Raw genomic sequence first — 18,284 nt, 5'->3', positions numbered from 1 at the left:
TCCAGTTCCACATTAAAACCCCCCCCAACAAACGTACTCTCTCGTCAAGATGCTCTAATTGGAAAAGTTTCAACATAGCCGGGCTCGATAATAGGCACTTCACTCGTGGTCCCCACAGAGCCGCCATCGTCAACGTATCCCCAGAGCTGCCGTACGCCTCATTAAATGTTCGCAAACACGGAGAATGTGCGCTGCGGAACAGCTGGAAAAAAAATTTAATAACAGGAAAAGGACAAACATCAACGATTGTTGTGTGCCACTCGACAATCACGGATGTTTACGCGCATTACATCCCTCATCGAATAGGACACCGAATGGAGCTATATTTTGAATTAGACGATTTACATTCGCTGGGTAAATATGTTATTCGCCGCGTAAAGGACACGAGACACTCTATATGGGCGGGAAAGATGCCACACACATACCATTCCGCTGACGAAAAGGACGAACTTCCGCTCGGAAGCCGACCGGCCCTTTCTCTCTCTCTCTCTCTCTCTCTCTCTCTCTCTCTTTCTCTCTCTCTCTCTCTCTCTCTCTCTCTCACTTTCTCTCTCTCTTTGCCGAGAAAATAATCTGGAGAATTCTTGTCGTTCGTTTTATGTTTTTTCTTTCGAATATCTCAAATACCATGACATTATCTTGCCCGCAAGACACGGTTTGGAAGGTTTTGAAGAAATGCGGGCAGCGCAAGAGAGAACGAGACGAAACACGATGACACACACCAACATTTTACCGCTTTATCCTCGCTTTAAATGCTGTGGAGGATCTGATTCCGTGAAGACGGTTCGTTTACTCCAAACAAAACGTTTCTACAGCGCTTCAAGGAGACGCCCAGTGCGTCTTAAAGTACGCATCAGCCGGACACTTTTAAGGCATTATTTTTATGAAGCAATCGATGGACGGCACTAACCTCCTTTCATCTGGTTATTTGATATTTAAAATAATTAGCACAAAATACAAAATTAAAGACAACATCTGCACTCCGTGGGGTTCTATTTTTGCAAAGCGGGTTCTATTTTTTTCCAAAAAGCTGCCGCCCATCAGACAGTGGCCGGCACTCGGCACGGCAATCCGTTCAGTCTCTTCCCCACAATGAACACCGATCGAACGGCAGGAGGCCTGAAACGATGCTGTGCCGCTTGAGCAAGTGCAAGTTCGGTGAAGAACATCGATAGGTTTCCGGTTCCGTTTCCTACACGGATTGGTTCTCTAACCGCACGCGCGCAAAGCCGATAGCCGCCTCGCACATCGTCGCCGGCAGCAGCTTCAAAGCGACCGGGCCTATCGCTGCTACATTAGCCGTCACATCCGGCGAAAGGAGCGATCGAGGAACGAAACTTCCGGCCTTTGTTCGGTACCGCCAATTACTCATCAGAAGCCTTGATCCATCCGGCTGGCCTTGGCTGACCAACCGGTCGACCATCTTCGCGGCCGGTTTCATTAGAGGCGCTTCGAAGGGCTCGCGAATCGAGGTCAAAGAGCACTCTTGTATGCTGTGCCAAGAAGCGGAAAGTGTTTCATTTCACGGCAGGGCATCGCTATGTTCGTTAAAAACTCGCCGACAGCGACGGACCACTTGGCCGGAAAAGTCAGCGAACCACCGAGTTTGCGGTTTCCTGTGCTTTTAGTTTGGGAGTTTGGAAGTTTGCTAGCCCTACCCTCGTTTGGGCTACCGTTCCATAGCTTCATTGAACCTCTGATGAAAGTAATTGTTTTTTTGTTTTTACAAACTTTGACCCTTGTTACCATCATGGAAAATGTGTAGATCACAATAAAAAACGAAAGCAATAAAATTAAGGTCCATCGTAAATTGAAGAATATGAAAATCAACAAATGCACCTAGCGCCGTGTTAGATTAGAACTTTGAAGTCCACAAACGGAGATCACTTTCACGCCCCGGGACCGGCTGACCAGCTCCACTTCAGCGAAGGCTTCCCGATTTGATCTGCACATTAACGAATCAGAAGCACCGGGGATCGGCGGATCAACACGCCAAGGAAGCTCACCCGACCGGTAGAGACTCCGACAAGCTTCTCGAAATGAAATAATCCTCCCTTGCTGGTAATTTTCCAATCGCCTCTCTTTCCAATGCAAGCCAGAAAGCTGATGCACTGCTGATGAATCCTTAAAAGCGTGTGAAGACCCGCCGTTCTGCCCGGTACGAGCGATCCCGGAAAAGGAAGAGGCGACACACACAGACACTCGCCCGGTGCAAGCATCGTTCGTGATGTTGTTGCCCCGTGACGAGGCGGACCTTCACATTCCTTCACAGCCCAACCAAGCACGACGACCTGGGGCTGCAAGTTGCTGCGCGAGCTGCTGTTGAATATTCAAATTAAATTTTCTTATTGAAGAAGCGGCAAACAATTCAATTTGCATGCGCCACGGTGCGGCCTCGAACGCGTCGCAGCAGCAAATGTGAGAAGAGCTCTTCGGGATCAACATATGCACTCTACACGACCGAGCGCAGGCCGATGGAGACACTCTCAAGCGCGGGTTAAACAGCCACCCCGTGTGCCAATGTGCAGTGCATTAATGTGATCGGGTATGGGTGTGAGTGTCGAAGCCGCCGGAAATTGGTTGTCTTTCCGGTGTTTCGCCATCTTTCTGCATCGTACTTGGCACGAACGTACTCCGTGTGAGTTGACTGATCCTTAAGGAGACTTAAGGAGTGGGTGACCTGGTAAGTTTTCGACGCTGGCAGCACTAGTAAATGGAAGCTCAAACAATTGACAACCAAATTCACTAGCATTCATTTACTAGTTAAGATCGGAAACTTATCATGTGACCCATCATGTATCATGTGACTTATCATGTATATCCGTGTTTTATGCAATGCAATGAATTTGCGTAGTTAATTTCTAAACAGTAGCTAAGTATTATCGTCCTTTTGCAATTTTTGTTAATATCTAAATCAATTATTGATAACTGATAAGAATCCACGAAACAAACAGCAGTTTTATATATTTTATGAAACTCTTTCGTTGGCGTTACTGGGCACAGGGAATTTACGAGAACATGGTGAGCAATGTATACGTGCCTCTAAAAACTATGCGCATAGTATTTCTTCGAAGGTTAGCGACCACCGTAGCCGGGCTCGCGGTAAATATTCCTTAAGCCCTGTGTCGTTTATTTACGCGCACTAAATACGCAAACCACTACCAAATACGAACGAGGATCCCCTTCATCGAATTGAACTAACTAGGGCTAGTTTGGGGCTTTCGGAACCCCTCGCGCAAAACGGAATTCTAGTGCGCGGTCGGCTTATAAATCATCAATTCATGGCACCGGCGCGGATTCTTAAACATCCGGACCACCCCACCGTTCCGTTTTTGGCCACGCGACTGAATGCATAAAACAACAGCCTGTCGTACGCAATCCCATGTTCGGGCGAACGGACCGTCCGTGGAGGTCGAAAGATTTGGAGAAATTTGACAATGGGTGTCAATGAATATTAATTTGTGTGATTCGTTCCAATTTCGGACGGGGCGTTCGAATTCGCGTCTCTGTGTCTTCGCTGGCAGCTGGCCACAGCTGTGAGCCGCCTGCCACATGCCACGGAATAACTCTTCTCGTCTTGGCATCTCGGGGGGCCTCTTCTTGACAGCGCGGTGCGCGATTCAATTCGATTCAAAGTACACACGAGGTTCCGACGCCGCACGGAACCCGAAAGTTTCCGTCCTTCGGAAACCGGGCCGCTTTTTGACCGAGATTGATGAGATTGATTGCGCCGTGATGGCGTCGCTTATAGCAGGCAGTAGTTTGCTGCCCCGCGAGAGAGCCAGAGCAAACAGTAATTTATTCCCATTCTGAATAATTGACAGTCACTTCACACCTACCCAGCACCAATGGCCGGCGCTGATGGTAAACGACTCCACTGTGTGTCGATTGCAATCGATCGAATCGTCGTCACCGCACGTGCATCTGAAGGGAAACTGCAGCTGCAGCGTCGGGCAAACACGGTTTGCTTGCTTGCGTTTGCAGTTTGCGCGTGAGAGGAAGTTGAAGAACTTTCAATCCCGCATCCCGTGGCGGAGCGCTTGCCGAATGCATGCTTAACGAACTGTAAGGTCGGTGCCGTTTTCCTACGGTGTTTCCGCAGACATCCCACAAGCCCCGCAACTTTGCGCACAATCAAGATCGAACGGAAACGAACAAATAGTTTGTCCACAGTTGATCAGCACTTTCGATTAACGCCTTTTCTCGCCATAACAGAGTAGAAAATACACTTGCGAAATGGTGCAGATTGCAGATTTAATGCAGAAAAACAATAGGACAATATAAAAATCAATAAAGATTCGACTTGTAGTAGAGGAACTAATGAAAACTATAATCAAAAAGGCAGAGAAAAACAGTGAGCCAACAAACTCAAAGTATGTAAAAGAAAAGCAAAATAAATAAAATGACAAAGAGGTAAATGAAACGAAAAATGTGAACCCAAAAATGGACATGCTAAAATATTTTATCGTTCATAAATGAACCATCTGAAAACCTGACAAAGGACATTAATGGAATAACACTGGCTCTGTCATAGAAGCATAATTGATTTACACGAAAACAAAAATCGAATCAAAATGTGCTGCGAATCCGTTGAAAGTGAAAGAAGGCTTACACGATAAGCCACCAGACGGTCTATGGCGAAATCAAGGATTACGGTTGATCGCTTTAGAGTTCAACCCGTGGGTTGCTTCATCAGTGTCGGAAACGGACGCCACCGTCGGAAGGAAGGAAGTTCGCGACGATACTCGCACTAAGTTTGGTTCCAAAGTTTTCGCCAGCGAAATAAATTGACCCCAACTCTACGTCCCGTGCTTGGGACCTGTTGTTGGGTGCTAGAGTCCGCACGGATTAACATGGCGACCAGACGTAACTTTTTGACAGTAGTTGTCGATCAAACATGATGAACGATCAAAAGCATAGCAAAAAAAAAATCATTAAAAGATAACAAAATTAATTTCGAAAAAACTAAATAGAAATATTCGAGTAGTTTAGCACAACGATTGAACTGTTCACGTCCATCATTGTTATCCTTCAACTCCGGTTTAAAGGGTAATCGCCGAAGGTTAACAATGGTTGTCCTTGCGTAACAAGGGGGCCCTTCAAAAGGCCGTGTGCAACTGACGGCACCCCTCGGGCTCGACCTTCCCCGCTTCCTCGGTGGATGCCTAGCGGAGAAAGCGGTAAAGAGGCTACCGGGCGCCTGGAGGCACCGGCAACATGTGTATGACAGTATGGTTCGTGAAATGTGATCCCCGTGTGCGGTTGGGGGCCACGAAATGTGACCCCGCTGCGTGAACCGTTGAAGGGCTGGCGCGAGCTCGGGAAGCGACGGGGTTCACGTCGGCGTCTGGCACGCCAACAACGGCTGCTTTATTTAAAAGTTAAAATGAGATATTGATTGCACTTGTTGCGTCGGCCAGGGTCTAAGCCATTCTCACCGTACAACAGTATGGTGCGGAAGTTGTTGAACGTTACGGTGACGAAGTTTTTTTTAACTTAAAAAGCCCATTTTCTGTTCAGCTTAATGGCATTCAGCGACTACTTCAGCACACACTCGGGCAAAGTAGATTTTCTTGCCCATTGGAGCACCGAACAACGGAGTCTAGCGCCAGCCGTGGTCACAATCTTTAGCACCGCCGGAACGCAGGCAGGATATTATGATTATGGTCGGACTATTCAGGGGCCATCGTTGACAGGCGGCACGAACCTCCGATACGTAACGCGATATCCAGCGAACCGTGGGAGACCGTCGGTGGTTGTCACTGGCAGACTAAATTTTGAAGAATAAAAAATAAAAACACTCCCCCACAACAATGGCCCCCGATGGTGGACGTGCATAAGCACCGAACGGCGTGAGGAGCAACATGTTGCTTAACATAGGCGTGGTTGGCGCTTCGTGAAACCTTATGCGTCGGTCAGAGTGATTATGGAAGGCCAAGCTAAAAACAAAAAATATGAGACGTGGTGGGAAAAAGGCTGTCGTGTCGACGGGGTTAACCCGAGCACCGTAATACGTGGGGCAAGCGGTGTCGTGAGCAGGTTGAACGTTCTGTGTGCATGATAAATTTCTGGCTGGCATGGAATAGTTCCGAGCGCGTTCGCGTACCCTTCGCTTCGCTGGGCGTTTGCGTGTTACGAAGTCGAGCCGGTAATTAGGATTGATTTGGCGCGAAACAAACCGCTAGACTGACGAACTAATTTGCAGCGCAACAACAGGTGCCTTACCTCTCGGCTCGGAACTGCGAATGAGAGCTGAGGCAAGGGTGCACCCCGGTGCTTTAACTGGCTGTCGGAAGCAGCTTTTCAATTTCAGTTTGATTGCATATTTTTCTACTAAAGCAACCGAAATCGGTTGAACAAGCAGTTTCTAAACAATAATTACCAACTTGTTGGGAATTTGAACTTGAATTGGGATGCCAGGATTTGTTGGTGTTTCAAGAACTACAAAGAATATTATAAACATATCAATATCGTTCACGTTATCGTTCAAACTTTATGCAACAAAACAAAATTATTTCGAATGTAACATATGTTTTACACGAGAAATGAATATTTGTGTCAGTAATTCGAGCGTTACCCACTATTAACATATTTCAATTCAATCTCCTCTTTACATAAAAATCCTGCAATCGCATCCGTGCACCCGATGCACCGACTCGGTGTATCAGAATATTGGAAAATGCGTAAATTGTCGATAACATCAGTCACAGGACACCGCCAGAGCACCGTCACAGATCGATTATATTCGACCATTCTTCCCCGGTGCCGAGTTGCCGGGGTTCATTTTAAAACCTACGAAAACCTCGACTGTGGCCATTCGCTGCTTCCTCGATGCTTCGATACAGGCAGGAACATTTCATTAAAAAAAAAAGGCATCATATAATCCTTTTCATTTCCGCGCCGAGCATCGTATCGCGCATGGGATTCCGTGGCGCGGCGGCGGCCATCAATTAGCGTCAATATTGGTTTGCCTCTCTTTGGCACAATGCAAATCGATTGTAATTGGAAATCGAACGCAAAGAAAATACGCAACCACTCCCAATCCGGCCATCCGCGAACGGTTCCATTATGAGGTTATCAATCGGATTCGGCGATAGCGACGGGGAAACCCATTAAGCAATGAAATTTAATGATTGAAACCAAAAATTAAAATCTCGCCTTTTAAAAAAGATCCGTGTTTTTGCGTTAAACACACACCGGAACAAGTGCATTATATGGTGGCCAATGGCTTTGGTCACGGACGATGAGCAGAAACTTTGTGCGAAAACTCTTCCCAAACTGTTTGGCTAAAAAAAAGTTGCGCTTCTACTCCGAGCAGCCCAGCGGACAGGGGCACGCTTCCCACTTGTTACAGGGTGTAAAAAGTTTCCCGTAAGCTTACAATCTGGACGTAATGTAAAGATTTCCGCCGGTTTTTGGAAGTTGCTTCTCACACGCGGCACACGGTGGCAGTGATTATACAAGTTAAGCATTAAAATTAAATTTCTTCTGCAGCAGCCTAGCGCAACCGACCGACGGGGACTAGGAGTCGGGCCTTCCCGCAAAGTCTCGCTTGCAACATTTTTCCGGCGGTTCCGGGAACCCGAATGTGAAGCACACGGTGTTGGGTGAAAAAAGCAATCTGCTGGCGCTGTTTCGCTTATTTTACTCGCGACGAACGAGCGAATGAGCTCTGTCAGCTTTACTAGGGGAACATAAAAATACTTCAACGCCATCAAACCTCATTTCCTATGAGACGGGAAACGTCGGAGTTGCTGATAAGGCTCGTTACTTCTAAGCTGGTTTGGTCTTTTGCCTGTTTCTATGGACAAAATAATGCTGCACACCGAACACTTTCATGTTTGCATTTTGATGCATAATTACCGTATTTTTCCGTGTATAACGCGCACCCGTGTATAACGCGCACCCATATTTTACGAGAACAAAATTGGAAAACAAATTTTTTACTTTACATTTTTCAGATATGTGATATCCAACAAATATCAAATGATAATAATGTATTACTCTAAATACTCTATAAATATTCTAAAGTAGACTACAGATAAAATGCGTATACATTGCAAAAGACATAATAGTATTTTATATTTCGTAATAATCTTCAAACTCATATTCACTGCTGTCTGAGAAATTGATATTCTCTAATTGCTGTTCAATGTACTCCTCATTGTCACTCTCTGAAGAGTCCTCATAAATTGCGACATCTTCAGATCCATGCTGATGCCACATTTTTTAAATGATTTCACAACAACTTCTGTTTTAACTCCCTGCCATGACTTAAAAACGATATTGTATGGATAATTATATTCCTAACAAGTGTTTCATTTTACAATTTATCCAATAATACTATAGAATATGTACCTAAAAGGGCACATTTGTATGCTTGGAGGAGACAAAATGTTTACTACCCTTGTATAACGCGCACCCAGATTTTAGAGCTAAAAAAATTGGGAAAAAAGTGCGCGTTATACACGGAAAAATACGGTAATTATTATAATCACAAAGTATTATAATACAGGAAACGAGATTGTATCGCTCATGTGAACGTTGCCGTTCGTTTATCGGTCGAATCTACTTACGCAAAAAGTTACCTTAATTATTTTTGTTCACAATGTGAACTTTTAGGCATTACACCATCGGATTCCATAAAGAGCCGTATGTTAGGCGATTGCAGCTCAAAGGCTCTATAATACAAAAGAAAAAAAAACCATCGAATTCCCCCTTAATGGAGGCGCCTGATCTTTCACTTGAAACAATGTTTTCAAGAAAAGAGAAGTTATTGCGTACGGAAACATCAATCGTTTAGAATCCAACGTATCAACACCTTCAAAAGAAACAGGACTGCGAAAATTTTAATCCAAAAGCCATGTATGTTTGTAAATTAAAAAACCCATTCCAAAGTATTCTCCAACAACGGCGCTTTGGACCGTGTTCCGAAACATGCCAATTGCTGCGCCCGGCTAACGGTGGATGATTTTCATTTGCGTCCCCTTATCAGCGACAGGAATCGCTCAAAGGACGCTGCCTCTGAAGTGGCCTCTGAGCGGCTCGGTTCCGCTTTCATCTCACGTTTGCGCGGTGAAGTTCACCGGCGGCGTTTGGCGGATTTGGCCGCGCAGCAACCGAGAAACGGATCGACCGGGGCGCACACACGCCACGTGAGCTGAGGCGTAAATTTATGCCACGCGAGACCCGGAAGCATCGCCGAGATGATGCGCACCGCCACCCCTGGTGCTGGGGTGTACAAAAACAAACGGCAGACGCGTACAATTTCATTACGAGCCGCGCTCGCAAAGCCCGCGGCACCACGTGAACGCGAGTTTCGATACAATTTTAAATCGATTTTGCTAGCCACAAAGAAGGATCATTCTTGGGCCGTGCGGATTGGGGGGGTGGTTTATGGCTCATGTCATACAGTTGTCAGAGGCAGATCACGAACCTTCGGCAGCACGGCCTCGTTGTTCGATTAGCGGACATGGTGGCAGCGGCGGCCAGCACATGTCCGAATCAATCCCATTTTTTATTTATTCTTGCGGTTTGAGAGAAGCACATGTTCGGCGCGGCAGAAGCACCCTGCTCTTGACCATCAATCATCCGTTTGCAGTGCTGGTGGTGTGTTTTCGCAGCACTAGCACGTAGACAGGATTCGGTGCACCGGTCGTATGATGAACGCCCGGAGGGCGTTCGTACCACAAATGGCCAGATATGAAGCGTTAGAATTGAATCCAGCTATGAAGAGCGCAGAATTGTGCGCCACTCGAAAACGCCGACAAAAACATTGCAGATTGCAATTGAAGTTGAAGGCCCGGCCACGTTGCACGGGAGCGATCAGGAGCAACCGGTGCACTTAATGTCTTACCTTCAGCCGGCCCAAAACTGGTCCCGAACAACAACGCCTGTTGTAGTGCCTGTTTGATTAATAGTTTTCTTTGGCGCGTCCACATATCAGGATTTTCAAGTGGTTGCAAATAGTAACCGCAACCGGTAATCAGTTGAAAGTGGTATTGACACATTCTTGACAGCACGTCATAACAACTCAGAATGTTTGGACTTTAAAAAAAATTGAAAAAAATCTTTGGCACTGAACTGAAACATGAATTAAGAAACGTATCGCAAGAGTAGTGCTGTGGGCAAAAATATCGGAAACTCGCTTGTTACTCAAAATATATTTCTTCATGTCTAATCACAACCGTAAGAGCTTTGGTGTAGACCAACCGTCAGGAAGTAACCGAATTTTTCATTCCGAATTACATGAAAGTGGGATTTTTTCATGATACAGAAAGAAAGAGAGAAAACGGAAAAGATAAAAAGGACGAGCCTCAACTCGTACACTGATGCCACAATTACAACTAACGAACCCCACAGAAATGTACGTAGCGATGTGCATGTTCAACAACCACCATGCTCACTCAACGCTGAGTTTTTCGTCTAACGACCTGAGGCGCCCATCATTCCACAGAACATCGTACACCACGTAGGGCCAGCAATTCCCGGAAGGCAGACGCGTGCAGTAACAGATGCACTACTCCGTGGAAACTTTGGTCCTCCAGGTGGTCTCGCCGCCCAACAGGGCATATGAAAGGTGTCGTAACATGCATGACGAGGCATTCCCTCGAGATACGAGAAGCTGTACACGCAAAAACAGCTTCCCAATTCACGAGGAGGTCCTTGAAGCGACCCACACAGACACAAGTGCATCGCGTAGTGCACCCGCTCTTTTATGCAACGGGGCGGTTTCCGGAAACAGTTTAATTAAAATGTTAATTATCGCACCCGTGCGCGTGCTTGATGTTCGCCGGGAAACGGAAGTGCCGTGTGTATTCATGTGAACACCGTCCATCTGTGGGGGTGGGAGGGAATCGCGGTGCAGGATCGAAAAGTTAACCTCATTCCGGACAGGACAGTGGGCATGTGCACCTTTTTTTTGTGATGGCCGCATAACTTCCACAGGGAAATGGAATGTCGGTGGTCAGTTTCTGCAAACCGGGTCGGTAAAATATGCTGTCTGCATCCGGATTGACAGCACGGACACTTCCGGGAGCGCAGCCAGTAACGATTGTTGGTTTCCATTTTTTGGGTTTGAATGAAGCACATTGTGGAAAGAAAACTCGATCAGGGGCAAGAGGACTGGCCGAATCGGACGCTCGCAGAACAATAGCAGATGATTACTAGATTTAAACGGTGCTAAACTCCGGGGAGACTACCTTAAGCCGGCAAAGCTCAACCCACCGGCACCGGTAAAGTTTCACTCAGTTGGTTAGCAGCTAACCCAGAGCGATGCCACCGAAACTTCTACCGTAAACTCTCGTCGTAATTCCTCTGGCCTTGCTCGGGAACTTACGGTAGGCTGTCGGAGCTAAAGGAAAGGCTACTGCCAATACGTCCGCAGTCCCTTCGAAACTGACGGCAGATTTTCCCCCAGTGTCGGATTTTAAATAGAACAATAAATAAGCTTTACCGGGCGAGGGTTAAGCGAGTAACATTTGCACCCGGCAGCTGAAACGTCTTTAAGACACTCGGGGCCGATGGTCTCGGGATTTAAAATAACAACTTTAAGCCGCTTTAATTGTGTGCAAAATGTGTCCTCACCGCAGACCAACCTTAATTTGGTAGCCAATTTAGAACGAAGAATGAAGACATTCGGGTTGCGTCAAGTAATCAACTTTCGTCGAGCAGCCGCTTTATCTGCCAAACTCAGAGACCGCACAGTGGTACGGTCGAAACCGACAAAAAAGAAAATGGATCCTCGATTATTGCCGTTGTAATGGGTGATGCTGCCGCCGCATTAAAAAGCCTTCACAACAACCATCGCCAAATCCGATTCCGCGCACCTAGAAGACCAGCACCCAAAGTTGGTTTCCGCATTGTTCCACTGTGGTTTCTGTGTTTCAATTCCACAAGGCGGCCACTTAGGCGGTTCGGGCGGGAAAACTGCAAAAACAACTAAAAGGGTCTGGACCTGACTAAAAAAAACCGCCCTCCAACCTTTCTTTCAATCCCTCCTTTTCTCTCTCTGCCTCTCGTTAACCGCACACTTATCGCAAACAAACATCAACGGCCTACAACAAACGGCAACAAGAAAACGATTCGTCGGCTTTGTCCGAAACTTTGGCCCTTCGACAACAACTCGCACTCAGTTGTTACTAAAGCCCGACTTCGGGGAAGATCCTTTTTTTGGGAGCCAGTCCTAAAAAGAGTCCTCGCTGCGTTAATGGTCCCGCACTGTTTGTAGAGCTGACGGTAAATTTGTTAAACAGCGAACCGATAGAAGTATAGACGGCACTTGCCGCATCTGAAAAGATGAGCCCAAAAATGGGTTCACCTTTGCCGAGTTCCAAAACTTAAAAAAAAGAAAGTGGTTGAGAACACCGTGGCCCACGAAATGGTTTAATAATGCTCAACACGACCAGAAGAAGACTTCGCGCTCATCATCGACAACGTCGCCATAATCATTGAGTTTAGCCGTGCCGTGCCGAGGCGTGAGCCTAATGAACTGTACACCGGAGGATAACGGAAGATTTAGCGTCTCCGATAGCTAATGAAGCATAAACCCGGTCGTCAGTCCAACTCTCGAGGGGTGGCTCTTGGTGGAACCACAATTGGTATGATATCCTTTTTTTTTGGTTTCCTTACAACAACACGCTGCAGACCGGTAAGGGCGAGGACTCGCTGGGGCGAGACTTGCTTCCGCGCTCCACGACCATCACCGACCGGCCGATCGATCGCGTTCGTTAACAGCTCACTTTGCGGCCGTTAAAAAGATAAAGTTCTTGCTTCGTGTGGCGCGCCCGTCAAGTTGGAGAAGCCGAGGCCTGGTCGCGGAGAGGTTTTACGGCCAGAAGTTGCAAATGACAGAGGCCCGGCACCGTAAAACTTGCGAGCGACGGTGAAGAAAGCACAGCGTGAGAGAACCGTCCCCTTGGTTCGACAGCAATCTTGTTGACTGCAGTTTCGGAAAGCTTCTTAAATCTGGTACCATAAACACGCGATAATATTTTGTCCATCGTAATGCGCTTATGATGTAGGCCCTATCTAGGCGCGCCAATGAGCAGTCAAGTCAAATGTTTTAAAGTTATTAAACAGAAGCCTATGCGATTCAATCGGTTTATCGCTTTGGTGCAATCCTTATGTTTTTATTGCTTTTAATAACAAACTGGCACAATATTGAGCACAAATCATAATGCCTAATAATCCATAATCAAAGTCAGTAAACTTTTAGACCCAGAGTGTATGTATTTCTCCTAATACTTTATGCTACACTACATCCTTATTTGTTAAGCTGGTCGGCCGATTCTTGCCAAGTTGGGTTTCCTAAAGAACAGTACAGGGTCCAATGGTCCTAATCTCGGTTAGCGGTTTGGGCGTTACCAACAGATTCGAGTCTTCAGATCTATTACATAGAAGGAGCGTAACATCTGTTTCTACAATTCTATCGCCATCCGAGTGGTGTGCTACGTTGGGAAATTAAATCAGTGCCAGGTCAAGAGAGTGCCCTCATACACCGTCATGTATGGTAATACACCGGAAACCGTTAGCACACTATCGCCACCAACAAATAGATTATCGTGTAGTAAACACTCAATTAGATCTTCTCAGCACCGTTCAGTGCCACTTCACGCGTAAGTGTCTGATAAACCGCATTACAAACAAATCTAGCCTTTACGAGCCCAAATCGCGATGCAACACTGCAACCCCACAATCACTGCACATGCACCGCCAATTGGCCGGGCCGCGAGAACCAGCTACCATTACCTACCGAACCATTACGCGAGAACCAGCTACCAGTTACCATTAGTGACCTGGCACCAGCGGGCTTCAAAGTCACCGCCCATGTCGTTTAATTACAGTTATTATCACAATTACAGCGCACCCAACGAGCGGGTCACGCGAGATTCCGCGAGGTTCCTTCAGGTCCGCAATTTTGTAGTTCCGGCCGGGGAGCGTGCCATAAAAAGGGCCGATTTTTACGCGGATTCACCTACATTCCGGTGACGTTTGAGAGCCACCGACCGGAATGATACTACTCGACGACGGTACGTTCGAGCAGGACACGACGGTTCCGGTCGATTCGGAGACCGGCAGGCTGGTTTATCATACGCGAGAAGCAATTATTTTAATGGGCCTATATGGAAGCGTCTATTTATAGCGGGCTACGACCAAGGTGCGCGCTGGTTAGGCCCTCGGAAGTGAGGCGCAGTTGGAATCCTGGAGCACGGAAACCCCATAAAAGCGAGCTAGAGCGGCTCGCCAACTGAAAATGAATTACCTACAGTTGGGAACCGGAACCACGAATTCGAAACCCAAACGGCCGGCGCATTTCATGAGCTCCGCTGGGATAGACTGCCACGGCGAAAACGTCGCCGGATGATGAGTTCCATCAGTTGATATGTCAGGGCAAAAGCATAAAAACAAATGCCCACCAGCATTAGCTGAGCCAAGCTTAACTCGGTACACGTAACTCTCTCCACGATTAACCATCGTTTTCGTCAACCGCATTCCCATGGCATGGCGCCCCCCCAGGAAGTAGTCCGAGTGCTTCCTACGTGTCCTGTATGGTTCAAATGGAAGTGGCGCTACATCCACGTTCCGCCAATAGCTAGTTCCGTTAGCGTGTAGTGGCTTCATTCGGGTGGAGTTATTACAATTATTATAGTAAAACCCCAGCCTTCAATTGCACTCGAGCATTGGCAAGCCCGGTACGTTCGCCCGGTTCTCGAATGGACCTCCACAAGGACTCCGCAGGAGGTGAGGGCGCCAAACAACCGAAGGATTTATTTTCCACCGGAGGATAATTACTATACGATGGCTTAGCGTGCCGACCGACCCCTAGAGTTTGTTGTATTGGCCAGCAGCAATATACTTCCTAATCCCCGATCGCAACCCTCCCACGGGGATATTTCGGTTTACGGGACTAACCGGTTCCTCGCAACAGTATTGCTGGCCGCGTCGCTCCCCTCCTGCGACTCCTGGTTCTGGTTTAAAAACTTTGCCCCAAATTCAATGCTCAACGGAGCAACCAGAGGACGCCAATTGCAGTTCAGCGAGCCACCGCCAGAGGGCCGAGCCGAAGCGCGAACTTGGGACGTCCTAATGGAGTTCGCGTGTTGTTGGTAGCTTGGCCAGTGTGTGTGTGTGTGTGTGTCTGCACGTCCGATGGCCAGCTAAAAGGGTGCACTTTAACGGCATAAAGTTAAACACGCTACTGGACACGACCCGGAGGGGTGGACTCCTACCGCGAGGATACCGTGCCCAGTACCGTGCATCCTTTGCAGCCGGTGGATGGAAACATTAGGACCGGGTGCCAATTGTGCGAACGAAAACAAAACATTTGAAGGGCGGTTATGTTAAAGTTAGTGGAACGGGGCCGCTTTACGGGTTCGGTGGATTTGTTGAACATAATTTGAACTGCCGTTTCCCTTTTATCTCAACCGAAGAAGAGATGATTGCATTTTTTCATCAACCTCCATCAACAGGATCAAATGATGTGGAGGGTGTAATAAAAATAATAAATTGTTACCCCCAAAGGACTGCCAAAGAAACCTTTTGGGAAAAACTGGAAAATGAAGTTCGCCCTTCTGATGGGTCGCCTGGCCTTTGGGGACCCAAGAGACTGATTACTTCAACAGAAACTGGATGTTTTCGAACCATTATTCGAGTGCAGAGTTCGCTGACCGACTTTAACAGCTTTTCATAGAGTTATTATGATATTAGCGAAACTGTGTGTTTATCGTTTTGTTTAATCATCATGGTTGTTATTTAATGACTTCCTGTAGTTCCTAAAACTGGCTTCACTGTACGGAGATCAGGGTGAAAACCTACGACCTTGTTTTGGAGTAACGTAATGATTTCCAGATTAGTCAGTGTTGAGTTCACATTTTCTAGATAAAATTTGCCCTATTCAGATAACAGATGATCATCAGCTATGATTCTGTTTGTTAATAAGTGCCGACATCGAAGGTCCTGCTCTGTTAGCTTACGATCACCTATCCCCATCGACCGACCGACAGCTCTATCAAGGGGGGGTTACTATAGATCATTTAACTAGAACCGTTGGAGTATCTAAAACTTAACAACCTACAGGGAATTTCCCCGGCAATAGTGCGCGCTCCAAAGTGAGAACCAGTAATAGTGTTATCGGACACCTACCTTGCCACGATTGATGAACCCGTGCTCTGCGGCCACCCGATCGGCCAGATCCGAACCATCACCGTCCGGTATGTGCACAGCCCAGTGATGGGTGAAATGGCTGGCACCGTCGAGCCCATCGTCGATGACGTTGACAGCGAATGACGTCTCGCCTTCATCGTCGTCGTCGCTGACACCTGCTTTCGAGCCACGCACTACAGTGTCGCCCCTGAGCAGGTGGATTGGCTCCGCGCTCCGGAAGTTCTCGTCCGGGCTGGCTTTGACAGCTGGACCACTTTCACTCACGACTCCACCACCCGTCACGTTCTCATCACAGTGAACCACGGAATCGATACCGCTGAATACTAATACTACTATCGTTAACACTAGCACTAACTGTTGCTGGAAGAGGCTACGCCACAGCCCGCTGCCGGTGACTCCAGTCCGCCGAGGCTGTCGGCACCATCGTTGGAACCTGCTGGTACCACTTCCATCACCAGTTCCGGCAGGAGGTACCACGGCCTCACTAGTTGTTGCTACCATTTCTGGCCACCAGAGGTCCGACGCCGCAGACACCGATTGGCAGTCCGTAGGCGGCATTGTGCTGCACTGGGGAACATCATTCCGTTGCTTCATCGACGACGACGACGATGACAGCCGCCGCGCATCCCCGTGGCTAGTAGTGTTGTCGTGCACCTCATCGGAGGTTAGCAGCGTGGAGCAGGCGGGCAGGGCAAGCTCCGTGACACTACACTGGTCCGGTTCACGACATTGCAGTACCAACTTTCGCGAAGTCCCCCGCACTTTAGTCATTCTGTTGCGTCGCGTCTGGGGGAGTTAGAACCGCGTACGCACCCGTACACCAATCAAACCGGACGACTCCGGACGACTCACGGACGAGGCACGGCACACGGCACAGGCACCTTGGAAATTCCCGCTACTTGCCGGCATAGGAAACCCGGACTGGCGGCAAAAGGTCAACGTCGAGTCGAAGTCGTATCCGTTGCAGTAGTCCGCGGAACCGTCTTGTGAGCTTCTTCCGGGACCACTTTCTCCGATGAGTCGTCCAATTAGCCTCCGCTCAGCAACGGGACGGAGTGACAAGTGCCGATTCGTTCACAGACAACAGCATCCGCCGCCGCCCAGCCGTCCAATCCAATTAGGGTTCCAAGGACTAAGCCGCTGACCACTGGGCCGTGGGCGCTTTACAGTAGCGCGCCGGGTACAGCATTTACCTTTCCGAGGCCAAGGCAGATATCGTACGGATAGTGATGATGATTTAATTAAAACATAATTATTATTAATTTCTTTTCTCACCAAACACTCGCCCGCCTGCCCGGCCCGGTGTGGTCTTCTCTCCGTCAGGGTGCACTAGGGTCTCGCTGGATAGGCATCGCTTCGGCCCCGGAGCTTGGGCTTTCCTTTATCGAGGCGATCTAGTACTAAGCAAGGCAAAAACGCTCTCCGGAAGCGCCTCGGAGATTCTGGGCAACCCGAGACTGGTGAGCTTTTTTAGCACGAAGAAGCGGTTTGCCCTCCGGCAGTCATCAACAGCACCGGGACGACGCACTGGTTATCTTCTGCCGTTTTTTTTTTCTTCCTGCACTACCTTCCGGCGTTCGTCCGGAGATCCAGGGCTCCGGTTCGGACCGGCGATCCTTATCCCCTTTTCATAATCAATCAATTAATTATAGCCAACCCTTGGGTGGGCTCTCGTAGCGACGATGCCGCTTCCGGTGGCCTTCTTGGAACTCGATGGTTGCACTTCTTCGTCGGGATGCAAAATCCAAGCCGCTGGCTGCTGCTGCTGCCGGAGGATATGGACACTCCCCGGGTTGCTAGTAATTTACACACCGTTTGTTACCGAGAGCTTCCAGGTAGTCGCCAGGCCGGAACGACTCAGTTAGCGTTAACGAAGTTTCACTTGACACTATTCTGAACGAGCGTGTGGAACGCAAAACCGTAATGCACTTCTCCAGTCAGCGCCGGGCACGTAGTGACACTAAAGTTTTTGTTCTCGAGGTGCGTGTTGCGATGAGCTACTAAACGGAAGATAAAGAAAATCTGTCGCTTTAGTAACCTATGGACAATGCTTAAAATGTATTAACTGCAATCGCCGTGTAAGAGTGTGCCACAAAGTCTCCCAAGAATTCCTATTAGCG

At 47.9% G+C, this 18,284-nt stretch overlaps 1 protein-coding gene across 1 annotated transcript in view; it reads right to left on the bottom strand.

The window, feature by feature from the left end:
* The window catches only part of LOC131207351 (furin-like protease 1, isoforms 1/1-X/2), an 81,089-nt gene extending 64,154 nt beyond the window's left edge, over nt 1-16,935 (bottom strand). Inside the window, exons 1-2 of the mRNA XM_058199961.1 lie at nt 16,416-16,935; nt 16,144-16,337 (exon numbers count right to left, since the gene is read on the bottom strand). Coding sequence (XP_058055944.1) covers nt 16,144-16,337; nt 16,416-16,935 — 714 coding nt within the window. The remainder of the gene's footprint in view (nt 1-16,143; nt 16,338-16,415) is intronic.
* Between the last annotated feature and the right edge of the window lie 1,349 nt (nt 16,936-18,284).

The sequence above is a fragment of the Anopheles bellator genome, chromosome 2, assembly GCF_943735745.2.
Source record: "Anopheles bellator chromosome 2, idAnoBellAS_SP24_06.2, whole genome shotgun sequence".
Lineage (NCBI taxonomy): Eukaryota > Metazoa > Arthropoda > Insecta > Diptera > Culicidae > Anopheles > Anopheles bellator.
Note: the sequence above shows the minus strand (reverse complement) of the source record. Positions and strands in the feature narration are given on the sequence as shown.